This window comes from Taurulus bubalis (assembly GCF_910589615.1).
Source record: "Taurulus bubalis genome assembly, chromosome: 1".
Lineage (NCBI taxonomy): Eukaryota > Metazoa > Chordata > Actinopteri > Perciformes > Cottidae > Taurulus > Taurulus bubalis.
In genome coordinates, this window is record NC_136589.1 from 15,162,026 (window position 1) to 15,183,626 (window position 21,601).

Here is a 21,601-nt window from a genome sequence, read left to right on the forward strand (position 1 = left end):
CATCCCCGGTAAAATGCGCGGATCAAGTCACATCCGGGCATTTTCACCGTTCTTGGCGAGAAGCGGACTTTTGAATTGGAACAGTACTTGGGCCGCGACTGATGACGTTTCACGAGTCCACGAGAACACAAGTACAGAGAAGAACGCATATTGAGACAAAGGTTTTATTTTGAAGGATTTCAACGGAAGTTCTGCGTGCTTCTCGGTCCCCACGAGGTCATTCGCAGCGCTCCCTCCCCAGCAGCGCTGGCTCGGCCCTCCCAGGCTCTCCGCCCAGAGGGACCCTGTCACCCCAGACCGGATCAGCTGTTCCCTGCAGACTCTCTGCAGATCCCGGACTCGAGATGAGGCTGCTGCCAGCTGCCACCACGCTGTCGCTCACGGTGCTGGTCGCTTACTACGTGTACACCCCGCTGCCCGACGCCATCCAGCAGCCGTGGAAGCTGCTGATGCTGGATGCCGGCTTCCGAGCAATGATGCAACTGGTGAGAGAGGAGAGGTGTTTTTTTGATTCGTTTTTTAATATTTGTGGTGCACGTGCATGCTGCAGGTGTAATTACGATCTGATCTGCACACATAAGAGCTGATTTTATGGTTTTCCACATTAAAAAAGTACAGTGTACAAACTAATACCTATTGTAATAGTGGGAAAAAGACTCACCTCTTATACTACAACACTAAAACACTTTACCTATGCAGACATGGACTTTGATTTCTACTCACTGCTAGATAATATCATGGCAACTGCAACTCAGTTATTATTGCATAATCAGCGTCTTACAATGTGTATGCATTCAAGCATTTTCAGAGCAGATGTCATGCATGACATGTACAATAACCATGAAATAAAACATCTGTGCTCTAGTTATGGATTTGAGTGTGTACAGTGCGTCTCTTTATTAAAGTGTCGTCACGCTGTTATCCATTAAGGCGCTTTAGTAACAGCAGCGTGAAATGTACAAAGTTTGTGAAAGAGCTTGTTCAGTACATTTCCAGGTTGGTTGTGAAACTGCCTGCAACTAATCTGTTGCAAAGTGTATTCAGGGCAACAAACTCCTCACCCTCACCTTTGGTCCACATTTTGTAAAACATTGCACCGTAGATGAATGGAAATTATACCAAACTGCCCGAGTGAGTTTGCAGATTAATGTTTCACTCAGACGGACTCGCTTGCGCCAGCAGATAACACTGTAATAAACCACATTGCGATAAGATGAAACAAAGTCAGACCGGTCATCGTTATTTCAATATTTGTGCTTAAATTTGTTCTGTTATAAAATGTACTATGATGTACTACTGTAGAAGAAGCTACTGTGATAAATTTCTCTCTTCTTGCAATGTCAGATGCAGAAAAAGAGAGAGAAAAAAGAGAAAATTTGTCCAATGAATCAAAGAAAATAAACATTAATCAAAGAAAATAAACATAAATCAAAAGGCCACTGACGCACTGTAGGTAGATTACGCGGCCAAAAGAATGCATTGTCCATGCAGGATTCAGTTTTTTTCTGATAATTATTGTAACTTAACAAAACAAGCAAACAAACAAAATAACAAGGAAACTCCCAATGCTGTCTCTTCTGTTAAAAAATTCTAGGCCTACCGAGGTGCATCCTGGTCCTGTACCCACCTACTCCCATGTAAACCCCAGGTGCCCACAGTATTACCCAATTAATAAACCAATAAACAATCTAAAGACTAACTAAACAACCAAAAAAGTTAAATCAAATCTCAACTGCTTTAGATTCATTAGACAGTATCTGCCATTCAGTACAGCCCAACTTTATATGCATGTCATGATATTCTCACACCTATCCTACTGCATCACCACCTCGTCACAAGCCTCTCAAACAACCATACAATCCATCATATCACTGTATAACCAGACATTAAAAATAATGGACAAAAAAACAACGAGGTGGCACCACTGTCAGATCTTGAAAAAACACAACATGTTTAGCTTTGAAAGCTTTATAAGCTGTAATGCTCCTTCTCTCCTGAATTAATTTAATAAAAGACACCAGCACACCACTACAGTTAACACATGGGCCTCAGTGAACGAGAACTGCCAGAATGCAATGTGCAGAACCTCTTTTGGTCAGTCAGCCTTTTCTGTTCGAGGAGCAGAGCAATGGAACGGTCTCCCAACAGAACTGAAAGTACAACACAATTTTAAGGTTTTTAATGAAGGTCTTAAATTATGGTTAAGAGAAAAACAACATTGTTCACACATTTAACACCCCTGTAACACATACTTTTACTTTGTGTATACATGTATGTATACACAATGTGTATGTATCTGTATTCCCCTTTTTATTATATTTTATCAGATTTTATTCTATATATTTTTTAAAAAGCCTCCTGTGGACAGGTGTTGAAAATTAGCATTTCACTATATACACTTAACACCGTGCATCTGTTTTTTTTTGTGCATAGACGTATGCTATGAATTCTAATGCCACTGTCATATCCACATCAAATAAATAAAGTCAGTCAACTACAAATAAACTAAAAACTATCAAAAGAAAAACTATCCTAATACATCAACAAATCTAACCTAAATAAGCAACTAGAATAATTAAACAATACTACTTGTGAGTAAAATAACTTAATAGCCAATAAATAGCTCCTAATATTATTATGAAGCATTGTTAAAGGACACGACTTGGTGCCGCTGTGCCAAGCAGCTGTGTCTGCTGGCCTCGGTTGAACCAGACATGTTGAGACACACCAGTAAGACACAGTGCAGAAGCACAGAGGGGACTAGGTGAGACACGACTCACAATTCGCCTCAATACGTCTTGAATTTTCTCCGTCTTCAGGCCTCTCTGAAGGCCTGGCTGGGCTTCGACCACTACATCACGTCCATCAGGCAGTCCTCGGACGGGTTTGACGGCATGATGGAGGGGCTGCTCAGCTCCGAGACCGGCGGAGGGGTCATGCCTGGGGTCAAGGTCAGCGACGTCACCTTCGCCGGCGTCCCGGTCCGTGTGTACGAGCCCCCGGCCGGAGGGGAGGGCCACCTGAGGAGAGGGTTGATGTTTTTCCACGGGGGAGGCTGGGCCCTCGGCACTGGCAGTGAGTATGGACGTTCCTGCTGACTTTAAAGTACAAGTAGAAGAAATTATGTCAGAAAAAAACAGCAAAGTAAATGTTTAAAAAAAAAAATGTTTTCACATAATCAGAAATGTTTTTTCACTGCAGGAGCAAACAGTTTACCCAGCTAATGTACATATTATGTATCTCTATAATTATTACTCTTGACCCTGTATTCAGTTGGAAAAAGGCAAGCTTTGTTTCTTTATTTTGTATTTGTAAAAGCACTATAAACGCAACATTAAGATCTTGAATTCAGCCTCTTGAAACCGACCCATTGTATTAAATGTGATCTCTGTCTGCGTGTCTTAGTGCCTTCCAGTGATGCTTTAGAAATGTGGATAATTCACCTGCAAAATATGTTATGTTCACTCTTCCTCACTCCTTCCACCTCTCTCACTTCCTCAGAGAAGGGCTCGTATGACACGACGAACCGGATGTTGTCCGATGAGCTCAACACTGTTGTGGTTTCTGTTGAGTAAGTGTGCAACACCAACCTACTCTTGCTCCATGTTTCTTCTCGTAGAGAAACACAAACACATATTCTCCAACGTTAGAAAAGCTCCCTTTGGAGCCACAGATGATGTTATTCAACTCCCGTATGTGCAAAATTGGTGGCAAATTTTTCTTTAATTGGGTAAAGTTGCATACCCAAACAAAAAAAGGTGTACATCTGCAAAAACAATGTATATTTTAATAATTTTGGTATCAACATAAACAGTAACACTTGTGAGATATTGTTCAGATGTGTTAATACCACTGTATATGTTGCTGGTTAAAAGTAAAGCAGATGGCACACAGTACAAATTAAAAGTGAAATACTATCGTCCCCGTTTTAGGGCCCAGAAAAGGTGCTCAAGGTCACACTCCAACGTTTTCTACGCCTGCAGTAAATTATTCTTTGTGTAGGTATCGTCTGTATCCAGAGGTGCACTTTCCGGTGCCGTATCTAGACTGCCTCGCTGCTGCCAAGCACTTCCTGTCCCCGGAGGTCCAGGCCAGGTACGCGATGGACCCCGAGCGCGTGGCCGTGGCGGGCGACAGCGCCGGAGGAAACCTGGCTGCCGCGGTCGCTCAAGAGGTGAATACTGAAGCGATCTACTGGAGGAAAGTGTATCAAAAGGTGGAGGCCTCTTATGGTTTCTTTTCTTTTTCCTTAGATTTCTACTGATGAGACAATGAGTGTGAAATTCAGCGTTCAGGCGTTGATCTACCCGGTGCTCCAGGCCCTGGACTTCAACACGCCCTCCTACCTGCAGAACCAGAACATACCCGTCCTCCACCGGCCCCTCATGGTCCGCTTCTGGCTGCAGTACCTCGGTGCCGACCTCTCCCTCCTGGCCCAGCTGCTGGCCAACAACCACAGCTCCTTACACCACCCGAGCATCACCCCGGAGCTGCGGGCGCGGCTCGACTGGACCGCCCTCCTGTCCCCAAAGCACAAGCAGAACCACCGGCCTTTGGTGGTAGAGAAGGGCTCTCAGGTGCCTGCCAAGGAGCTGCCGGGGCTGCTGGACGTGAGGGCGTCCCCGCTGTTGGCGGGGCCGGAGGTTTTGGCCAAGTGCCCTCGAGCGTACATCCTGACGTGCGAGTACGACGTGCTGCGGGATGACGGCCTGATGTATGCCCGGCGCTTGCAGGACGCCGGCGTCTCCGTCACCAGCGACCACTACGAGGACGGCTTCCACGGATGCTTCAGCTTCACCACCTGGCCGATGGACTTTGATGTCGGGAAGAGAGCCGTCAGGGGCTACCTCGACTGGCTGCAGAAGAACTTATAGGACTGTGTGTGTGTGTGTGTGTGTGTGTGTGTGTGTGTGTGTGTGTGTGTGTGTGTGTGTGTGTGTGTGTGTGTGAGCAATATACATCACGTTGAATTGGTTTTATACTCAACTTTTAGAATAAAAAACAAAAGTGCACGTCAGCGGTGGTTTAAACTGTCTGAGGCACAGCGATGTTGTGACCCAGCAACTATTGGAGTTATTGCTCTGACATTTTGTACAGATCTCCGTGTTGCCCAGAGGATGCACCCTAATGACCCCCCTCATATGTAATAACTTTGGTGTAATCTCTTAACTTTTTATTATGTTAGAATTGTAATTTTTTCATGAATAATTACCTGCGAAACTAATGACATTCCCATCAGCCTCAGCAGTACTTTTTGCCGAATATCAAATGTTGGCTAGGATGGTAAACATGGTAAACTGTGTTTGCTGAGCATCAGCATCACTAGTAGCATGTTAGTATGCCCACATTTAGCTCAATAGCCTCACAGAGCTGCTTGCATGGCTGTTAACATTTGGAAAAAAAATATATATATATTTTAAGGCGGGATTCATTACCTTTCTCGTGGGCCTTGTGTATGTTCAACCAGCTGGTTCACACACATCTTGTGCTTCCTGCACTACAAGAAGACGTCGTCCTCGACAGAAGATGCTTGACAATCACCAACAAAATGCACTATTTACTTAAGTTTCATTCCATTTATTCACGGGACATTTTATGTACCTGAACATGCTTGAATTGATCATTAATGTGGCACACAGTTAGCAGTCTCCCTGATATAATGTGTCAGCACTGAGGAGTCTAGATTGCATAAATTACTTCTTAAATGTTCTCCAGTCACATGCAGGACATCCTAGGTGCAACGATTGCTGATAAAATTCATGCATTTAAACCAGGGCTTCAAATAAGGGCTTCAAATAACTTCAATTTAATTTTTTACTTTTAAACATTATTTAAAAACACATACTTCCACCGTCTCTGCTGCCTACTGTTGTGATTTTTGAACAAACTAATGAATAAAGAAATGTGAAGACTTATAAGCACAAATAGTTCTGTTCATTTTGCTGCTTTCCAGGCTCACTGCCGTGCCCCATCAGCCTGTAACATTCAAGATATTAAATCTTGCATCATGCATCACAATTAAACTTGAATTATTGCATTGGAGCTGCTATTTGGTAAACACATTTGAATAAAAAGTGCATTGATGGTTTCCAGTGCCTCTCTGCAATCCCACCGATATTATGTGCCACCTTTAGCTTATTAAATGTATAAAACATAAAAAATACTCAACTATTCTGTGGATATGCTTTCCAGCTATCAAATAACTAAAAAGGGATGAAAAGTTGTCTGCTCATCACAAACATGCCTATACTAATCAATAAGAAGTCAACACAAAGGAGAAAAGTTCCCTTAAGGTCCAATTTAAAAACATAGACATGAGGGACAGCTTCTAAACAGTTAATTAATGTTACACATGCACTCTCCATTGCCCTCACTAGAGAATGCAAAGACCCTACCAAGACTCCAACATCAGCACCAGCTCTCCATTATGTTAAAGATCAGACATGTTCTTGTTTCTTTCTCGGGACTGGGGGCATTTCTGGGTCACTAAAACCAGCGGGAGTAAAAATCAGTGCAACACCCTCCTCTAGTGGACGGACACGAGCATGACGCTTCTATGGCCTGACAAACACACGTTTGGTAATCAGGTGGAACCAAGTGCATTTACTCAAGTAGCCCATTCTGCTGAGGTACAACTTGTAGGTGCTTCCAGAGGATAATATTGTGTTTTTTAATCTACTACTACTACCACTACTATTGCTACTACTACCACCGTATAAGATTAAACACCCAAGAAGTTTAAATGAGTTACTCCTTAACCAGATACAACAGTAACACATATGACACATATAAAAAAATATTTTTTATACTTTAATTATAAATTGCTGATAACTGTTCAGTAATTTAAAGTAACATTTTCAATGTAGGACTTTTATTTGTATTTTTTTTACATTTTTATAGTATTTTTACTTTTACTCCAGTAAAGGATCTGAATGCTACCTCCACCAATGTGTGATATTACACTTGGAGGACATTGAACACAACCTTTTGTGACACTTAAATGTAATATTAAACGTGATGATAATGCTCATAACTGCATGTCTAAATGTTATTTTGATCCTAACCTCCTGACTTTTTTAAATGTATTTAACCTCATTCACACACAGCAGTTTCCTGTCAGGGAAACACCCTTCCACTGACACACTAAGTCACTGGCAACTTGTTTGTGAGCATTGTGCTGCTGTAGCATTTTCTTTTTCGGCACTATAGTCTTTGTTTTTATAAATGAGACAATGAGCAGCTGTACTGCTCAGGCGGGAATTTAGGGAGATTCCATGACTTTACGGAGAGGAACGTGGGGAGGAGAAGCCTCGGGGGAGGGAAGAGGGGAGTGGAGAACAGAGGAGGGTGGATGGAGAACAGAGGAGGGAGGATGGAGCACAGAGGAGGGTGGATGGAGCACGTTCTGTCTTTAAAATCCATTCAACTGGACGTCTTCAGCGCCTTTTAAATCAAGTTATTTCTCCTCGGGGGAGGAAAGTGCTTTATTTTCCAGAGAAGCAACACTTCTCTTTGTGCTTTCCTGTTTCCAATTGTTCTTGTAACCGATTTCAGTGTTTGAAAATAGTTTCATCATAGTGTCACAGTCCTGTTGCAAGTTCCTCCCAGAGAGACAGACGGTTTTGATGATTTTGGCCGTTGACCAACAATTGTTCCAGATTTATTCCAAGGCTCTAAAGTTACAACCCTTCACAATGTTTATGAATATAAATAGCTATTTAATGCAATTGCATTTTGTAATAACCTTTCTGCATATTAGTTGTTATTCCAGTGATTGATTCATCAAGGGATTGACAGGAAACAATGCAGCGTTACGGTTTAAAGTTGACTCGATTGATATTAGCTGTACTTCTTACAGCCAAAAAAATAGAAAACTAATAACATCCCCGCAATACCACAACGTGTTGCTTTAACGCTTTGCTTTGTGTAAAGATTAGGCAAAGGAGACATAACATGTTCATTTGTGAGCTTTGCAGGAGCTGGTTGGCAGATTGTGTTCCTTTTACACAAAGCAAAGCTAGATGTTCCCCCCTGTCTTTAAGCTAAGCTAATGTAAGCTAAATGGCTGCTGGCTTCTTAGAGTAAACATAAGTAGTATAAATCTCCTCATTTAACCCCAGACAGGAAAGCAAATAACCACATTTCCCCAAAAGTTAAACTATGCTTTGACACACCAGAGGATTAAAAAGCCAGTCTGCTGCACATGGCCGTGTCTGACAGAGGCCAAAGGCCACTGGTAGATTGGATCTAATAGGAAGAAATCTTTTAACCGTTTTGAAATCACCTATCTGTCTCTCCCTCTGTGTATTTGGCATGGGACTATAGACAGGCATGTCTCCCAGGGTGTCATCTTCCCTGCCCGAGGCCAGACAGTCTTCAGATATCCCTTATCTTCTCCCCTAATTCTCTCTGACAAGCCTGGGAATTGACACACCTAGAAGGGAACACAGGAACCTCTTATCACCGCCTCTTCCGCATTTTTTAGATTTTAATCAAAAAGAGGAAACAAACTAAATACTTATTTTACACCGCCGTTATTTTCTGTTCGCTCTGCTACAGCACCGCCTTCCTGTGAACATTACGGCTGCATGTGTGCCAGTGTGCTGGCGCTGCACATGCTTTAAAACGCAGGTATGTTTGGTTGTTGGGGAGGGTCGTGCACCTCCAGGAACTGTGAATTCCTTTCTGCTCCACTCTCACTTCCTCTCACACGACAATGGAGCCGGGGTGAGAGGTGGAGGAACGAGAGTAAAGGAACCACCAGGAATCACTCAAGGTTAAGCTCTGCAGATTGAATGACTCCCCTGGGACCAATGTTATTTAGGCCTACACATAAGAATACACAATGAAGGGTCATTTGCCACCAGAATCAAATAGCATTCACTTAAATCAATTGCAGGAAAGTGAGAGAGGGAGTGAAAAATGCTATTTTCCCATCTTACTTTATCTGCTTTCTGCTTTGGGGCATAAGACAACATGACTTTGTTTTATCTTTTAACTCATACAGATAAAATTGTGAAAAATGTAAAGTTTAACAAGGCCAAATATCTTCATAAAAACACAACAATTCTGAGCGCTGATTGTTTCCAGAGCCTCCCTGCTCACCCCAAATGCCTCATTCAACCAAGATGGTTAAAGCTGCACTTGGTGGCTCCACATTTGGACTGTGAGTCGTAAAAAACATTTGCACTGCATTGAAGTCCTTCTGGCAGGAAGTAATCTATAATAATATATAAATGTAGTCACAGTTACAAATTATGACAGATGTCAGGATTGAAGTTGAACAAAAGATACTTTCAAACACAAAAAAGGAAAATACTGAAAAACTGAAGCCTTCAACAAGCATCTGCTGCACATAACTGAGCCTCCAGGATTTTACAGCTCATTAGAACATTTTCAGTTCTACACATGACAGAATGACAACCTTCTTCTTCTTCTTCTTCTTCTTCTTCTTCTTCTTCTTCTTCTTCTTTGTTTTATTAACTCTCTTAGACACCTGTCACATCTATGATTCTAGATTTGATAGAAGTGATTATTTGTATAGGTCTCTAAATCCAAATATTATTTACAATATAATAGCCTATATTAATATAATTAATTTTACACCTCAACTTATATTAGCTGAATGTCTTTAAAGTGTTCAGAAGTACACGTGGTGGTTGTTTTCACACACACACACACACACACACACACACACACACACACACACACACACACACACACACACACACACACACACAATATCCTAACTATCAGTTGTCAATGGTATGTGTATCATAAATACATCTCGGTAACATATTTAAGAATCATTTAAAAGCTCCAAATTATTATCATTACCTCGTTTGAGTTGTACATTAGCTCTCAACTCAAAGTTTCTCTATTTCCAACAGCCCCCGAAGGCGTCATGAAGTTGCATGTGCAACAGTAACTCCCAGCTCATTTCTCTGTCGTAACAGTGACATCTTGAGGCTGTTCATCCCCTCTCCTTCCCTCGCTCCCTCCCTCTCCGTGCAGAGCAGAAATGCAGCAGAGCTTGATCTGACTTGTCCTCCCTGCTGGAAACGTCTCTTGCTCCTCGGAACTCTTTGGGTGCCATACTGACGCGGTGCTATGGCCGTTTCTCTCTCCCTCCAGAGTCTGGGGCTCATCATGCTCGCAGCGATCCTCCTGCAGACCATCGCGGTGGCCGTCAGCTTTGTGTACTTCAACAAGGTCTTGAGCACGGTAAGAGAAGCAGATAATAATGGCATCAAACGATCTGCCGTCTAATGGGGGAAAGGGGATATTATATAAGTTAACTTCCAACACAGAGCTGTATATTGGTGTACCATTACTTTTAGTGGGATCCTGTGCCAGTGACACAATTGTTAGGGTGTCCATAAGACATTTAAAATATCGCCATGACCTCCCAATTTAGTACACCAAACAGCTGAAAAGTAAACCTATAGGAAGGTCTATTAGAGTGAAGTGGTCAATTTTAATGATCTGCTACTTAACCTACTGTTCCTCCAGGGGTTGAACTTTGCTGGATTTGGTTTAATGAGGTAATACAAATAAAATTAAGGCTGGACAGAAAGAGAGGGATAAAGTTGAAAGAGCAGATAACATAAAACAATGGCAGGACATGAGGTGAGGTCAGACTCTGTGGTTGTGACACCAAAAGCAACATATTTCAGATTTGACACTTTGAAAAGTGGAAAAAGCTGATTGATCTGGGGCTGAGCTCTGATTGGCTGAGTCACAGTAAGAACGCCCACCTGAACTCACCTGTCACCTGTGTTCACTAACGAGTTAATTGCATGCACTAATTGACACCTGTACCATTACTGTGTATTTTGCTTAATAACTAATGCGTTCACACCATTGCGCCGCGTTTACGTGTCAGTTTACTCCCTCGACAATAAAAGTGTGTTCACACCAAAAGAAAGGCGTGGCTTAAACAGTTACCTTCCTCCACCCACCATGGAAATAACCACTAGTTCTGCTTTTTACTTGTTGTGTAAATGCCACATACGTCGGAACATCAAACTCCATTGTGTCTGGGTTCATAATAGTATCTGTAGTCCCACAACAGCGTCTGGATGACGGCTGATTCTCAACGCTGATTGGCTGACACAATTTTGCGTCACGCGATTTTTTTCGCCTGAGTTGGAAAGTTTCAACTCGCACGAATTCGACCCGCGTCAAAAACACTATTCGCGCCATCTCAAACACGTCATTTGCGCCGCCCGGCGAAAAAAACGCTTTTTCGCAACCTTCGCATCTGTGCATTGACTGTAATCTGGTCACGCGTCAAATTCGCGTCGCGTTTGGTGTGAACGCAGCATAAGTGTCTTTATTACTCTGAAAAAGATTTATAATATGTGTTTACATTATAATAATTAGACTCTGTATTGATTTTTGTCCACTGCCTCACAGCTGCACAAAATATTATTCAAAATCAATGTTGTTGTTTGTGATTGCTTACCTTTTACATACAATTAATCAAATAACAATCTAATTGATTGTTTAATTCATTTTTATTTGCTCTTTTAGAATCTTAAAAGTAAGTTATATGAAGAAAAAAAAGTCTTGATTTAATCCAGAAAATAATGAACTGATTAATAGATAATGAAAATAATCGTAGGTTGCATTGTTTGTCTTGCCTCTAATGTGTTGACAGATGCAGGAGAGTTTCTCCCGCAGCAGCGTGTCCTGCCTGATAAACGTAAATCTGCGCTCTGACGTTGAAGATTCAGCGGAGGAAAAGAAGAGTGACCCCTGCTGGCAAGTTACGCAACAGCTCCACTACCACATAGAGAAGGTTTTTGATTTTATTAATTTTTGTTGGTCAAATTTAGTTTAGTTTATTTACTGGATCCCCATTAGCTGACGCCTTAGCGGCCGCTAATCTTTCTGAGGTCCACAGAAAGGACAAAATACATACAAAAACGTGCAAAACGTAACGTGAAACAAACAGTTAAAAATAATAAAAACAGAATAAAAATAAAAATAAAAATAGTACAGTCAGATACCTAGTGCAGTTAAGGGCTAGTATGTATATTATGCAGTTCAACCATAATTTATACAAGAAAAATCAGATGACTAAAAAGCAAAGGAAAACGTCAAGTGATTAATGTAATATAATCTGAGGAGGTAGTGAATTCCAAGCAGTAATTGCACGAAAACAGTGCGTTTGAGGAGGTTTGTTCTTGGGGTCAAATGATCTGTCTCCAGTTTGTGTTCCCTGATTGGAAAATCGCATGTGCAACACGCTTGTATTATATTTGAAGGTGCAGTGTGTAGTATTTAGTGGCATCTTGCGGTGAACTAAACTTCAATGTGCCAAGCGTCCGGCCAAAGAGGCCCTGCTCCCAATGTTGATATAAAGGGCTCATTTTACGTTGTTTTTTTTTAGACATTTAAAAAACCCAATGTCTTATATTCAGGTGATTTAACACTAAATAAAACAGAGTTATTGTTGTTATATATTCCATGCTGCCAATTGATCGCTTAAATCCTGCACACTGTTTCTTTAAAAGGCCCTTTTTTTACAGAACTGTCCACACTACATATTCGATTTCTCTCTACATTACATGCAGTTACTCAGACACATGATTGCAACGAGGAAAAAAGGATCTTTCTCAATAACAGTGACCCAACCACTCAAAGTGCATGAATGTTCGATACACAACATTCTTGACCCGCTCTCTATGAAAAGTGTCACGAGATAGCTTCTGTTGTGCTTTGGCGCTATATAAATAAAACTGGCTGGACTCGCCCAAAGGGGAATATTGCTATTGCAGGTCAACAGATGATGTATGTGTTGACCCAGAGGGAGAAAGACATGATTAATGGGGGCTGACAAGGCCCCTGGTGAATTACTGAATGTTTATGATGTAAAGATATCTAAAAAAAGGCATAAAAACTGAAGAGGTCAAGACACTTGAACTTGCCACCCATTCACTCTCGCTTTTCCCCCCGTTTCTTTTCCTCGTCTGTTTCTCTGGGTGTTTTTCTTTCAGACGATGGCTGACAGATTCCAGAAGGAGATATCCACGGCTATGAGACGTGAGAACAATGCCTCCATTGACTTATCAGTTGCTACTAATAGGAGTCACGTCTGACTTTTTCCTGTTAAATAAAATGTCATGTTTGTGTTTTCTCATCTGCCTTCGGTTACAGATAAGATGACAGGAGTCCTGCCTTTCCTGAGTCCGGGGGTCCGAGGGGCCCCTCTTCCTAAAGTCGCTGCCCACGTGACCGGCGTCATCTCGTCCGTGAAGCCTCCGACAGCCGATGGTGAGGATCCTTTAATGTAGATCGAGTGTGTACTCCGAGTACAGTCCTGCAAGGCCTAACTGGCATCTTGAACACAGGACTTTTTTTGTGACGCATGTTCCCGATGCTCATACGCCTGAGAGTCCCGCGTTGCTTCACCCAAACCCTTTAAACGGGCCAGAGGTGAGGAATGTGCTTCGAGGCTTCTCCGGCTGCTCTCCGACTCGGTTACATTTGTTATGTTTGTCGGGACCTGCAGATGTTTTTATTATTATTATGGAAGCCTATAATGACGACACAGTTTTACAGATTTGCGTCTGTAATGGACACAAGTCAAAAGAATTAAGATAGACTAACACTTTGTAGGTTAAGTATTTTCATGGCATTTGTAGAAAACTATATAACAATAAATATATATTTCTGAATGGACCCCCAAGGGTGTATTCTGTTCGTTCCTTCTTTTTAACATGTGGCTGTGGTTAATTATTTAAAAATCCACTGGTCTGTGACCACATCTGGAAGCATTATTTACACACTTAACATTTGTTTTTACTTTTGAATATCGCTGGCTTATACTCTGTAACACCCCCACTCTGTAAATCTGGTGTGTGTGTGTGTGTGTGTGTGTGTGTGTGTGTGTGTGTGTGTGTGTGTGTGTGTGTGTGTGTGTGTGTGTGTGTGTGTGTGTGTGTGTGTGTGTGTGTGTGTGTGCGCGCTGCTTGCGGCTGCAGGCCCGCGGGGCTACCTGGGGGAGCGGATCCGAGTGTGGGAGGGCCACAGAGGTCTGTCCTTCTTGCAGAACATGGAGCTGAGTGGTGGAGAGCTGCTGGTGCCCCGAGCGGGTCTCTACTACATCTACGGCCAGACCTACTTCAGGCTGCCGTCCACGGGGGAGACGGACGGGGAGGCCAAGAGGGATGATGAGGAAGCCCAGCTGGTCCAGTACATCTACAAGAAGGTTCGGCTCAGTTTGGAGAAAGTGAAGCTCATTCAGTTTGTTTATTTGTTTGAGAGATTTGACGTAATGAAGAAATGAAGCTGTACATTGCACAGTAGTATCAGAAAGATCAATCAATTATATTTATATGCCAATGTAATGTATGAAGGTGTATGTTTTTTGTGTTATGGCCCACAGATGAGTTCCTACACGGTGCCCATCCTGCTGATGAAATCTTCTCGGAGTGCCTGTTGGTCCCGGGGTCCGGAGCCCGGTCTCTTCTCCCTGCATCAGGCCGGCACTGCCTTTCTCCAGCCCGCCGACCGTCTCTTCATCAGCGTCAGCAACGCCAGCGCCATGGAGATGGACGGGAGGGCGAGTTACTTTGGGGCCTTCCTCGTGGGCTAAAGCAAGGGGGGGGGAAAACCTTCCGGGCGGAAATGTCCGGGACGGGGATGACTTGATAAAGACGTCATCAGAAGTGACTCGAGTGTGTTGCGTGGTAATGCAAGCAGCTGTCTGGTACAGGACTGGAGAAGAAGAATGGACTCTGAAGAGCATAAAGGACTTCTTCAGGGGCCGTAATGATCAAACTGAGCCGCAGTGACAGACTCCCAACCACAAAATGACAAGGAAGAAGAACCATTCGCTGTGTATTTACTCCAGCTGACGCAGGATGTAAATTCTGTTTCTTCAGGCTGGTAAACAGAAAGCACTGTGTGACAGAGCAAACAGGGATTACATGGTGCATTCAGGGTACTGGGCATTGGTTTGAGAACAATAGATTGCAGATTAAATGTGTGAATGACTTCTATTGAGAGACAGATTGAGTTGTCATCCCCAGAGACACGTGACACTTCTTTTATGAAAAATAAGTGTAAAGAAATGCCACGAGACGAGATTTTTAAATGTTGAAGTGAAGCTTCCTTTTTGGCTGGCCGTGCTTTTGAATCTCCTCTTTGTGCAACGTCTTGAAGGAATGTGTGACGTGACATAGATCATGATGTCCTGCGGCCTCAAAGAGAAGAACTGAATGAGTGTGAATGGACTGAGTGCTGATGAGTGTTTTGTGAAACATTTGGACGTCTATACCTGTACACACTGTCAATTTCTTCTGAGCTAGATTTTTTATTATACAGATTTAAGGAAAAAATCTCTACTTTTCTTAGGTCTTAATGTTTGATGTTAGTATGGGTGGTAATAGAGATGAGATTGACTCGCCTGTACTGGTTTGTCAAGCACTTGCTCTTTGAGCAGGAAATTAGATTTTACAGTATAAAAGGGCAAATATTTCCATTTCACAATTGTTCAGATTCTTCGTTTGGTTAATGTTTGATGCACTTGCCTGCACAAAAAAAAAAGTCAATGTCAAATATGTCCTCTACACAAAGACACCAAACTGAAAAAGTAAAAAACTATCATTTAATTCATGTTGTATTACATGTTTCCATATTATGGCAGTGAATGTTTCAGCAATAATAAGAGTCACTCCTCAAACAAAAGGTTTTTTTGTACATAAAAAACAAAAACAATACCCAAAACTAATCAGGGTTCAAGTAATGCCCAAAAGAAATACATCTCGACACACACACACACACACACACACACACACACACACACACACACACACACACACACACACACACACACACACACACACACACACACACACACACACGATCATCCTGTAATCCACCAGCTACTTCCTGGTCTATGGGTTGAGAACCAAGGTGTTCGTTTGGTCCGCCTGAGTCCTCCCACTCACTCTCTCCTTCAGTCTCTCTTTTTTGGTCACCGTGACTGGACTGACAAACATGTTGTAGTTAAACAGTAAACACAAACACAGACGATACACGGCCGCTCGAGTTATAAGAGGGCTTCAAGGTGCTTAAACTAAAACACAAATAAAGACAGTGGTACCAAATCTCAAACACTTGGTATCAAAAATAGTCTCTTGAGTTGGTCTCTAATCAGTCAGGACACTACAACTGAGGGGGTCGGGGGGGATGCACACACAGAGGATATTTTGTCTTGTTAATGACAATCTATGGCTTCAGTTTATCTAAACACACAGTCACGTACGATCCAATAATCAAACCATAAACGGTGTAATATTTCAGAAGACAGTCGGTTATAGTCTGTATAAATGGCAATACTGTAAACAACTGCGTGTGTGCACGAGAGCTCGGAGGCTCCTTGTTGGTGCTCCTATTGCTATGGTAACCAAGAATGGTTTTTAGTTGTGATTTGGCCAATCAGACTAAGTGCTTACAACCCACCATCCGCCTCCCCGCTGAATTTCAGTAAATCTCAGCAGGCACACACACACACAAACATACACTCTTACATGCACAGAAACTGTGGAGCCAGCCAAGTGCTTTGACATTACCTTGCTGCCTGTACAATGCCTGCATCAGTCAAGTTCATTAAGACAAATTCATTATCGGCCTAACAGTACTCGGATTGAGTGAGTTAATGAGATAGAAAAGGCATAGAGTCTTGTGTGGGACATAACTTCTCCATAGATTAGTCACAAGATCCAATTCACAATTACAGTGTGAACACATACAGGGGTTACGGATTAGTAAGGGCCGTCCTGATGCCAATTATGCATTTTTTTTTTTTTTAAATACACATGGATTAATACTCAAAACATGGAAAATGCTGCAGCGGGGCGACGAGATACGATGACGAAGTTTTTGCCGCACGCACACACACATACAGCCTCTAATAGTATGTCTGTGGCCTATGAATGAAAAAAAGCACCTCTGGAGTACAGAACAGCCTTGGAACTGAGTATAAGTGTTTAACTACAGACAGGCAACAATACACACCGGCACACAGGCACAATACAGGAGGCTTTGGCACACCCATGCTAGTCTTACTACTCAGCATTTTCCAACACAGGAGGAGAGCAGGTTACAGAACAGGACAGACCCATAGCTGCCTTATTGCCTCCCCTCTGGTGTCGGGGAGGTACAGGTTGTCTGACAGATACAATGATCAGCTGTCACATTCAATCCATGGCGAGCTGTCTGTTTTGGGAGTCCCAGCCTCTCATCCAATCAGTAGCTCCAGGCTATCCTCATAGTTGGGCTCTTGCGGGGGGCTGGGGCACAGAAAGGTTGCAGTCACGGGGGTCCCAGTGGCCGTGGCGACGTTGAGGAGGGTGTTAGTGCGGATGCTGGTGGTCGCCGGGTTGCGGAGTGCAGCGGCCGCGGTGATGCTGGTGAGGTTGATGCCGAGCGTGAGCCGCGTCTGCTCCAAGGCTTTCTCTGGCACGGCGAAGGCCTCAAGCTTCTTCTCCCCGTTAGCCATGTAGGAGTTCTGGCAACCTCGACAGATACAATCCAAGCATGCCTGAGGAAGAAGACAAAAAAAAAGTCAAGGAGCACTAGTCTATTTGGATGTCACAAAGGCTGCTAAATTAACCTCATAGTAATAGTTAATACATTGACATTATCAAACCTGATTTACAGATCACATAAATCAAGATTTACCACAACAAACTGGTCATTGTAAAACCAATCATGGCAATGTAGAAATCAAAACAAAGAAGTACAACGACACCTTAACCATGAAAGCTTTGAGACTAATTCATTAAAATTATGATTTACAAATTTACAGTTTGTTTATTTGAATTCTCATGAGCTGTGATCTCTTTGAGGGGTCCATATAAAAATTGGCATCATAGCTTTATCAAAAAAAATGTACATATCCACTACATAAAACAATCATGTACACCCAATCACATAATAATGCTACTATAGTTCTGAAGTGTTGCAATAAATAGGCAGATTTAGCTTGCAGTTAGTAAAATGAAATTAAAAACGCAATGTTCTTACGCTCACCTTTCGGTTTGAATAACAGGGACAGCGTTGGCCCCTGCATGTCAGTACAGATGGATTCTGGGTGGCCCTGCCACACTTGCAGCCTTTCTTCTCCGCAGGCTTCTTATACGGAGGCTTAACAGGCGCCGGGGGCACTATGCAGCCCGACATCAACCGCTGGTCTTTGCTTCCGTCCTTGGTCTTGGAGCCTCCTCCGCTGCGTGCCTTCGCATGGGGCTTCTTGAGGCCCGCATCAACGTGCTTCCTGCCGCCTTTGTTGTGGTTCGTCACAGGCCGACTGAGCTTGGGGGGCGCCCCATTAGGGAGGGACGAGTATGTGTGTGCTGGTAAAGTTAAGGAGGGTGTAGGTGGTTGTATGTACAGTGTCTGAGAAGGGTTTGGAGTGTGTAAATGTGAGGAAGGACCCTGTATGATAGAGGCGATAGGGAGGGGTTTCACCTTTTCCCTGTCACTCTCTGAACGAGAACGTTTTCGTTTAAGGCGGACTGGCGGGGGCTTGGAGGTTGGAGGAGGATCGAAAGACGACGTGTGTATGTGAGCGCCATGACTCGCCACTGTGTTAGTCCTGTCCGTTTGAATCTGAGTGTAGTTGTGAGCTGCGTCGAGCTGTATGTACATTGGAGCGTGTGCTCTGTCCGTGGTGATGTTTGTGTGCATGCGTTCTGGCTGCGTATAAGGAGAATCTCGGCCAGGTTGAAGGGGATCCAAAGTCTGTAATACCTCCTCCACACTGAGAAGCAACACCTCTCCCTCCTCCAGCTCCCTGCAGCTAGATTCCCCATCCCTGAGTGAGCACACAGTGCCTGGAGTTGGGGCTAAAGGTCCAGTGGTCAGACTCAGTTCCAGACCACCACAACCAGTACTGGACACAGACAGGCCTGCCTGTGGCTGCTCCTCTACCAGCTCGCATACTTCCAGCTCAGGAGAAGAAGGAACCAGGTCCTCCAGCACTTCTCCATTGCATTCCTGTGGTCCATTGGAACGAGGAGGGTCCGAGGAGGAGCTCTGGGGTACAGCCGACAACTCTGCAGGAGCAGGTGGTGCCTCTGTGGGGGTAAGGGACTTGGGGGCAGATGGATTCACATTTTCCTGTGCAAGGCTCGGGTCTTCAGTCTCTATTTCCTCTTCATGTGACATTAGCACCTCCTCTAGCAGGGCCATAACCTCGGGAGACCCTCCCACATGGCTGCTGATCGACTGCAGCAACGGTGAATGAGTTACATAGAGACAGAGCTTCCTGTAGCATTGCACCAGCAAAGAGAGCTGCTTGTTCTCCTGGAAGAAGGAATAATCCTTACAGCGGCTGCATGGAGGCCGTATCTGCATCTTCTGTCCTTTACAGCCCAGGCAGACATAATGCTGACACTCTGCATGTGTTGGGGAAATGGGATCCTGGAGCAGTTTACCTGAGACAAAAACAATAGTGAGCTGTTAATCCAACTGTTCATCTCCTTTGCACTTATGTGCAGCAACTATGGTACAATCAAAAAGCCTGACTAGTCATTTTAAGTAATTTCCATTCCCCGTCAGTCTAGGCGATTTCTACAAATAGCTTGTTTAGTCTGACCAACATTTCAAAATATATGGCAAATAATTTTTTTACCATTGATTGTCAACTAAATTGTTTCTGTACCGTGTGATACATTAAGCAGATCAGGGAAATCAAATACTTTAATGCCAACACCATGATCTGAGATTAATCTCGGATTTAAATTGTTTCTTTTTTCTGAATTTATCCATCTGTTTAGTGAAATAAACAAAGAAGGCTCCAACCCTGTGTAATGATTGTTACTGCCTACATATACACTCAACCTATACTTCTGGTTAAATATGGCATGAATACACGCAGTATCATGACAGAAACACAATTACATAATCATCAAGAGGGCAGAAATAGTGATGAATCATTGTGTCAATCATTATTGCCCATTTCTCAACGCAAGATGTGCAAGGTTTGATATTCAAGGATTGATATTCAGCAAAGTGAGTAAATAAAGAATAAAATAAGAAACACATGGCTCTGCCGCAGACACAACAACAGAGCAGGCATCTGCCTTGATAAGAGGAGGAGAGGACTGGGGCTCAGCCTCGGTTAAAAAAAAAAAAAAACGTGTCAACTGCTGCGAACACACGCCCACCGACACTTAAGTCAATATGAATAGTGAGGCAGACTAAACAGATGCTCACCGTGCAATGAGGTGACACAAAACAACATTTGAGCGAGTGACGGCTGTTATACTATTATATATGCATATGTTTTGTTCCCAGGACGCTTACCACAGGCGAGGCATGCGATGGACTGTCGGAAGAAGGGCAGCAGCTTGTACATCTCCGCGAGGGTGTGAGGCTGCCGCGGGTCACACTGCAGCACGGCCCGGCTGGCGGACACGTACAGAGCGGTCGCATTTACGGGGTTCATAGCAGTGCACTCCGCAGACTCAGGGGTGGGGGTGTGAGGGGGGAGACGGCCCGGGAAAAAGATAACAATATATATCCAGCCACTTCACTGCAACTGAGCTAAAGATAAGCCAAGTCTCAGGGTGGATAGAGGAAAAACAAGGTGGCCTGGTGGCGCAACAAACAGCCACTGAGCGTCAGTGCAGGCACATTAATATATATATATATAACAGACACAACCACAGACGACGAATTATGCCGAAGCGGTTTCTCAATAAACGCACACGACGTCAGCTAGCTCTGCAGGCGGCTAACGTAAGCTAAAGTTAGCATCGCCTGGTCCGTGGTAACCCACCAAACGAAAAGCTTTCAGATTACAATTCAAGTTCCCGTTTAATTAGGACCAATCCGACCCCTTGGTTATAATTACTCACATTCTACCCCCCAGACGCTGTCTGACAGCTAACAGTGAATCAAACGACCCATGATCAAAAGGTTAGCATCATCGCGCAGCTAACGTTAGCTTACGACAACAGCCACACGATTTACACGAGAGGTGGTCGATCTTGGCCATAGAGCCCGTTTACTACCCAACACCGGCTCCCTGTCGATGCCTAACTGAACGAAGAGCCGCTCCTGATAGCACACATTCGTCTGGTTAGCACCCAGCTAACGTATCCCAGGCGCGCACTCGATGTAAACAAAGCTAGCCAGAATTAGCTTAGCGAACATTAAACCGTATCATTAACCCCCCACACACATACACACGCGCGCACGAGCAGCGTGTCCGCCTTATGCCTCGCGCGTAGGAGGGCAATGCAAGCTGTGAATCAAAATTCCACGGTTCTGATACGTTGCACTGTAATACTTGGCGAGCAGCGACCGAAACATAGCTAGCTAGCCGCTTTCGCAAACGTATCAATCATTCGATTTTTCCACTTTTCCTCGCGTCGACCCCTCTCGTCGGGGCACGATCATCTCGCGAGAGTTCCCCCAGTTACCCTGGTTACTGTGGTGTTCGAAGGGCTAGGTGCTCTGTACACACCACAGCGCCTTCACAGCGACACAATAGATCCACAAAGGCAATTAATTTATTCTGCCTTAGCTTTTTTAATATTTTAAATAACTTGAATGTCTCTTAACATCCAGATCAACA

General features: G+C 43.6%; 3 protein-coding genes across 3 annotated transcripts; 2 read left to right on the plus strand and 1 right to left on the minus strand.

The window, feature by feature from the left end:
• Positions 1–344: 344 nt before the first annotated feature.
• On the plus strand, positions 345–4,874 carry nceh1a (neutral cholesterol ester hydrolase 1a; the record flags this gene model as incomplete). The annotated part of the gene is made up of 5 exons (XM_079230381.1): positions 345–485; positions 2,820–3,075; positions 3,502–3,571; positions 4,003–4,174; positions 4,254–4,874. The coding sequence occupies 5 exons, from the start codon at positions 345–347 to the stop codon at positions 4,872–4,874; spliced, it is 1,260 nt and encodes a 419-aa protein (XP_079086507.1).
• Positions 4,875–10,092: 5,218 nt separating this feature from the next.
• Positions 10,093–14,605, plus strand: LOC306749492 (tumor necrosis factor ligand superfamily member 10-like; the record flags this gene model as incomplete). The annotated part of the gene is made up of 6 exons (XM_079232797.1): positions 10,093–10,224; positions 11,663–11,803; positions 13,005–13,050; positions 13,165–13,281; positions 13,992–14,218; positions 14,396–14,605. Exons 1-6 carry the CDS (start codon positions 10,111–10,113, stop codon positions 14,603–14,605), a joined length of 855 nt encoding a protein of 284 aa, XP_079088923.1. The 5' UTR covers positions 10,093–10,110.
• A 2,649-nt stretch (positions 14,606–17,254) lies between these two features.
• msl2a (MSL complex subunit 2a) lies at positions 17,255–20,482 on the minus strand (the record flags this gene model as incomplete). The annotated part of the gene is made up of 3 exons (XM_079232568.1): positions 20,326–20,482; positions 18,049–19,454; positions 17,255–17,557 (listed from the first exon to the last, which is right to left on the minus strand). The coding sequence occupies exons 1-3, from the start codon at positions 20,465–20,467 to the stop codon at positions 17,255–17,257; spliced, it is 1,851 nt and encodes a 616-aa protein (XP_079088694.1). The 5' UTR covers positions 20,468–20,482.
• Positions 20,483–21,601: the final 1,119 nt, after the last annotated feature.